Source organism: Elgaria multicarinata, chromosome 12 (assembly GCF_023053635.1).
Source record: "Elgaria multicarinata webbii isolate HBS135686 ecotype San Diego chromosome 12, rElgMul1.1.pri, whole genome shotgun sequence".
In the NCBI taxonomy this organism is placed as follows: domain Eukaryota; kingdom Metazoa; phylum Chordata; class Lepidosauria; order Squamata; family Anguidae; genus Elgaria; species Elgaria multicarinata.
The window spans coordinates 458,304-465,079 of NC_086182.1; the positions used below are offsets into that span (position 1 = coordinate 458,304).

The window sequence follows — 6,776 nt, forward strand, 5'->3', positions numbered from 1 at the left end:
GCGGCTTCGCCGGGAGGGTGGACGCCCGAGCCGGGCAGGGAGCGCCCAGCCCAGGCAGGCAGCCAGGCAGGCTCGCTGCGCGCCCGGAAGTGCGGGCTGGCCGGCAGCGCCTCCTCGCGCGTCACGTGCTCCAAGATGGCGGCGCCCTGCTGGAGGCTGGCGCGGCGGGGCCTGCAGGTAAGGCGGCTACTGCTGCTGCCGGGGCGAAGCGCCTGGCCTAGCCGGCCCTTGAGGCGGGCGGGCGGGCGGGGCCGCGCTCTGCTCCCGCCCGAGCGAGGCTGCTGGCTGGCTGGCTGAGGCCCGGCCTGGCGGCCCCGCGGCAATGGCTCCCAGCGGGGCCAGGAGGAGCGCGGGCGGCCCTCTGGGGCCGGGAGGCCTCCGGGAGGCTCCTCCTCCGGGGCCTCAGGCTGCGCTGGGAGCGCTGCCCGGCTTCGAAGCGCCCAGGAGGCCCCGGGTTGTTGTTCGCAGCACCGGCGGCGGAGGTGGCAATCTTGGGAGTCGGACGGAAATCCTCCGTCGGCCTTCAGGTGCCGTGGAGGCGGCGGCGGCGGCGGCGGGTCCGCCGTTATGATTGGGAGGCACGTTCGTCTGGTGGGCTGCATACCCCGAGAGGGGAGGGCGCTGCCTGTTTCTTCGCTTCAGGCCGCCGTAAGTGTTGGGGCGGCCCCGTTGCTGCCGCAGAAGAAGGGAGCCGCCCCTCCGGAAACGGCCCTGTTTCAGTCACTGCATCCCAAGAAGCAACATGTTGTAGAGTGGCAGGGAAATGAGCAGAAAACGGCATCCAAAATGATCAGGGGGCTGCAAGGAAAGGCTCCAGTGCTTTGTTTAAAAGGAAGGCACGGTGGAGACTTACAAGCTCACAAATGGTATTCTTTCTCACTCTCATATGATTCTTGAATATCCTTGCCAATAAATTAAGACAGACAAAAGCATTTGTTTCCTTTTATGCATCTTCCTCATGAAATGATTCATGTCTTAACTTTTGGGATCTTGCTAACACAAGATGTGATGGCAACTAGGCTAGATGTCTGTGTACCTGGACCACTTCTTGGAGCCTAGCTGCATCAACCACTATTTAGCCCATCTCAGAGTGTTGGATGCTGTAGTCTTGTTTCCAAAGAGACTGTGTAAAATCTGGAAAGGCCAAAGCAGCAGCCCCTTTATTTATATATTCATTTTTTTAAAAGCCAAAATCAATGGCATGCGTTAGAGACACCGGAAAACAATATTTTAGGACTGAAGCCCTTGCAGTGTTACATTATTAATCCCATAAGTTGCCCAGAATGGCAATTTACAACCAAACCAAGCCAACCAAACTCACCAGTCACACATGGGAGGGATACAATGAGCCACAAAACATCTACAGCAACTGCTCCGGGCAATAGTCTGTATTCCACTGAATGGCAAATTCCAAGTGAGCTAAATCAACCAAACTCATCAGTCACACATGACTGCATGAGAGGAATGCAATGAGCCACAAAATCTCAGAAATCTCAATACAAAATTTGTATTGGAACGTGGTTTCTAAGGATGTTTTGTGGCAGTGCATGTAGTTATGTGTGACTGGTGAGTTGGTTGGCTTGGCTCTCTTGGAAATTGCCATTCTGGATGATTCTCTAGAATACAAGTCTGTTGTCCGGAAAAGGTATCTGAAGTGGTTGCCATGGATGTTTTGTGGCTCATTGCATCCTTCCCATGTAGTTATGTATGACTGGTAAGTTTGGTTGGCTTGGCTTACTTGAAGTTCCCGTTTTGGACCATTTCATGGAATATGATTGCCTGGAATGGCTTCTGAAACATGTTTACTGTGGATGTTTTGTAGCTTATATCAAACCCATGTTGTTACGTGTGAATGGTGATTGGCCTGGCTTGCTTGGAAGTTGCCATTCTGTAGTGTTCTGAATGGGTTCTGGGCATTATGGGGATAATAAATTATTATTATTATTATTATTATTATTATTATTATTATTATTATTATTATTATTATTTCTTACCTGCTTCTCCCTCTGGATCAAGGCGGGGAACAACATCAAATACAAAAAAACTGTATAATATATACAACTGATTAACAACATATAAAAGTAATACATTATTAAAATAACAGCCAAACATCTTAAAATTCAACTGGGTAGGCCTGCCACAACATTGAATCCATTCCCCTCACTGACCAGCTAGCTAATTTAAACTTTTTAAACTATTGCTTTTTTATATTCAGAAAGAATGTTGATAATGATTGCAAGGGTTTCAGTCCTAAAATGTTGTTCTCGAGTGTCTAATACATGCCACTGTTTTTGGCATTTTTTAAAAAAAATAAAGGGGCTGTTCTGGCCTCTTCCGTTCCATTCCAGCGTTTACACCATCCTGTTTCCGAAGTCTCAGAAGGTGAGTGGGACTTGCATGTATCCAGTGCTCCAAGGCAGATCGACTGTAGCATGAGCAGTCAGATGGTCCTGCCCAGTAAAGCTTCTAGAGGCTCCCAGTGGTGGGGAGGCCCTTGGGTTGGTTCTGCATTGTGTATGCACTCAGGCCGCTTGCTGCTCATTGTGTTGGTAACAGGCACCTGTTTGTGCTCTGCTTTCAGGCCGTTGCAGGAAGACTCAGTAGTAATTCTTGGCTCCTCTCTGCAAGGCATGGTTTCCAGACCAGTGCTGCCTGCTGCAAGGTAAGAGATAGATGGGTCCAGGGGACACTTGGGTGGCTGCCTGGGAGTTGTGTGCTTAACAATATCCATTGTCCTGGAGCATGTATTTGAAAGTGTGCTCCCTGATCCTTGCTTTTCATGTTACAGAAGGCTAAGCATGTTGTTCTAAAATGTTGTGTTGTAATAAGTCTGATTATTAAGAAATTCTTGGCATGGGACACTTCACCCCACCCACTTGGCCTGCAGTGAATCTGCATGGAAGCCTAACTGTGCAGTTTGGCTCACGAGATTTGTGGGGTGGGGGAGAGAGAAATTTGAATTCTCCACACACAGTTGGAATTGAGAATTCTCCACATGTCTCCTCTCAAACTCAAGAGATTTGTTGCTAGTATTAAAAAGAGTGATCCTGAATGGCATGGCTTGTGGGAGAGGAAAACAACCCTCCAATAAGCCCACAACAGCCTGTGGGTTATTGGAGGGTTGTTGCAGCTCCCACAAGCCATATCGCCTGGGTTTGGATGACACAACAACCTTCACTCAGGCGGTGATTGTGAAAATCGCATCCAATGTGTTCCACGTTTTAAATAAGCCATGGTGGCTTACTTTGATTGTGCTCAATGTGCTCTGCCATCGTAAAAGTCATTCAGCTTCCTATGCTCACATGTGGTCTATGAGCATATGTGACTATTCCTATCTATTTATTTATTTATTTATTTATTACATTTTTATATCGCCCAGTAGCCGAAGCTCTCTGGACGGTTCACAAAAATTAAAACCATAATAAAACAACCAACATGTAAAAAGGAAAATTACAAAATACAGTATAAAAAGCACAACCAGGATAAAACCACACAGCAAAATTGATATAAGATTAAAATGCAGAGTTAGAACAGTAAAATTTAAATTTAAGTTAAAATTAAGTGTTAAAATACTGAGAGAATACAAAGGTCTTCAGCTGGCGACGAAAGGAGTACAGTGTAGGCGCCAGGCGGACCTCTCTGGGGAGCCCATTCCACAGCCGGGGTGCTACAGCGGAGAAAGCCCTCCTTCTAGTAGCCACCTGCCTCACTTCCTTTGGCAGGGGCTCATGGAGAAGGGCCCCTGTAGATGATCTTAAGGTCCAGGTAGGTACATACATGTGCCCCTTTGTGTGATGATTGCCTTCCCTCTGTGCCTCTTACAGAACAGAGCAGCTCGGGTTCGTGTTGGGAAAGGGGACAAGCCTGTGACATACGAAGAAGCCCACCCGCCCCACTACATCGCCCACCGTAAGGGCTGGCTCTCTCAGCACACAAGTGAGTGAGGGGAGGAACTGGCTGCTGCTGGGAAACACAAACCAGGTCTTTCTGCACACAGGAGCAGGAGCTGAGGCCTCCCCTGCCTTTCGTTCTGCAGGACCTCTTTCCTGGAATTGAGCTAGTTTACATCCCCAAGGGATGGGGAGGTGGGGGGCTTGCCGCTGTGTTCCTAGTGAGAGGTGCATCCGTCCATACTGCTTTCCTTTTGAGAGGAGCAGCCCAGTCAGGGATTGGTGGTTTCCTTTTGTGGTGTAGAAACATCCTCAAAATTTCATATGAGCTGCAGGTTCTTCCAAGCCCAGCCTTCTGGTAAGGAATTGAGGTCTCATTCCCCCAGGGGCTCTGTCCTGTGTCTGATCGTCTGCCTGCCTTGCAGGTAACCTGAATGGTGAAAATGGGGCGGCTGAGCGCACCGTGGAGGACGTCTTCATCCAGAAGTTCATCTATGGCACCTTCCATGGCTGCCTAGCTAATGAAATTGTGCTGAAGCGCCGTGCCAATACTTTGATCATCTGTGCCATTTTTGTACAGAGGCTGCACCCTTCGAAGTTCTATTTCCTGATTGGCTACACCGAGGCACTGCTTTCTTTCCTGTACAAGTGCCCTGTCAAGATGGAAGTGCAGACAGTGCCCGCGAAGGTGGTCTACAAGTATCTCTAGACTGGGGTTGCCATGGAGAGAGGCTCCCAGTGCCTTTCTGCAGCTGTTTGTCCTGGAGCCAAGGCCCAGTCAGAGGTCTTGCTATGGTCATCCTTGAAGAGAAGAATTCCTTTCCCACTCACAAACCTCTCTGCAGGGACTGGAAGGGAGGTGCACACAAGTGGGGACATCTCCTTAGCAAACATCTCCTAAGGAGGGTGTTAGGTGTGCAAGTGGTGATTTAAAGAACCTTGGCTCTCGCCTTGAAAACACTAGGACTTTTGTGGTGTTGCTGAAATCCAAACAAGGAATGCTTTCTTCCCCTACATTTGGCTCTTTCCAGATCTATTTTTCCTGAGCATGTAGAGCCCTTGCCTGCACAGTTAGGCCAGGAGCATCCACAGAAGGTCCTGTTGCAGGGGGTTAACTTTGCTGTGGCCAGCATGTGGAGGGAGCTGGGCTATGGTTCTCTCCCCACCCCCTTACTTAAAAGGTGGAAGGTGTGTCCCTCAAAGCCTGACACACAGAGAGAAAGTTACACTGCAGAGACTTGACTTACATGGCAAAGTGACTGACTGGTTTCACGTCTGCAGACAGAGGTCACTGTCGAGGGCATGGCGCGTGGAGGGCAGTGTGCATTGTCATCAGTGTTGTCACAGTTGCTCCCTGCTTAGGTGCCCATGATTGTGTAGGTGCTGCTTGCTGGGGAAACAATTTTATTTTCCTAACACAAATATGGAAAATTTAAATTCCATAACATACATGTGCTTCTGGAAAAGGCAAATGCTATTTTGAGCTGCATTAATAGAAGTATAGCTTCCAAATCACGTGAGGTACTGGTTCCTCTCTATCCAGCACTGGTTAGGCCTCATCTAGAGTATTGCGTCCAGTTCTGGGCTCCACACTTCAAGAAGGATGCAGTCAAGCTGGAGCATGTTCAGAGGAGGGCAACCAGGATGATCAGGGGTCTGGAAACAAAGCCCTATGAGGAGGGACTGAAATAACTGGGCATGTTTAGCGTGGAGAAGAGAAGATTGAGGGGAGACATGATAGCACTCTTCAAATACTTGAAAGGTTGTCACACAGAGGAAGGCCAGGATCTCTTCTTGATCCTCCCAGAGTGCAGGACACGGAATAATGGGCTCAAGTTATAGGAAGCCAGATTCCGGCTGGACATCAGGAAAAAGTTCCTGACTGTTAGAGCAGTACGACAATGGAACCAGTTACCTAGGGAGGCTGTGGGCTCTCCCACCCTAGAGGCCTTCAAGAGGCAGCTGGACAACCCTCTGTCAGGGATGCTTTAGGGTGAATTCCTGCATTGAGCAGGGGGTTGGACTCAATGGCCTTAGAGGCCCCTTCCAACTCTACTATTCTATGCTTCTATGAAGGTGCCTGGACCCTATGCAGCAAATGGGCAATAAATGTCTCAGCATCTTGGCCCATTGCTCGCATCCCTGCTATTGTTGTAAGTCTCTGTTGGGATTTCTCCAGCCCTGGAAGAACCCGCAGGAACTCCATGGCTGGATGAGGAGCCTCCCTCACCCTGTAAACTGAGCATTGGGAAGCCCCTCAGATTTCTGGCGTTTTAGAGAGGGCATAATCCCTCCCCTCTTGTGCTATAGTGGTGAAGAAAGGACGTGCTCAGGCTCTGAAATTGATAAAATCAGGAGGCTGGTAAACTCTGGAATGGTCCACACGGCTCTCCACGTGCCACACATTGCCCACGCACTTTTTTCTCCAGCAGCATGCCAGTCGTGATGTTCTGGCAAAACATGAATTCCCACCACAGGCACGCTTCCTTGAGCCTGTCTGGGTTCCCCACTATAGCTGTGGGTAACATGTGTTCTGCTGTGAGTGAAAATGTTTGGGCCTCTTGCAGCAGCAGTGTGTGTTTGCGCAAAAGCTTTAACTGTGTTTTAACTTTCATTTTCATAATCTTCAAATTGCGGTTGCATGTTTGTTAGCAGTGAGTTGCAGAGTGGTGAGCCCCAGAGTGAGCCCTACGGCGTCTTGTTCTCTGACATAGCAATAGTTCTTCCTCACCCTAATGTCACATGTGGGAGGCAGTGGTAAGACAAATGCACTCTGTGCATGTTCAGAAGCCTTCCTATGTTGCTTTATATGTTTGTGGGCTGAGTACTGAAAACGGCTTTGGGCTAAGCTCCAGTAAGAGGGCATCTTGCGTGTGCTGCATGCAC

At 49.2% G+C, this 6,776-nt stretch overlaps 1 protein-coding gene across 1 annotated transcript; it reads left to right on the top strand.

The window, feature by feature from the left end:
* MRPS24 (mitochondrial ribosomal protein S24) lies at positions 1 to 4,904 on the top strand. The gene is made up of 4 exons (XM_063139259.1): positions 1 to 177; positions 2,582 to 2,662; positions 3,825 to 3,936; positions 4,316 to 4,904. The coding sequence occupies exons 1-4, from the start codon at positions 136 to 138 to the stop codon at positions 4,597 to 4,599; spliced, it is 519 nt and encodes a 172-aa protein (XP_062995329.1). The 5' UTR covers positions 1 to 135; the 3' UTR covers positions 4,600 to 4,904.
* Positions 4,905 to 6,776: the final 1,872 nt, after the last annotated feature.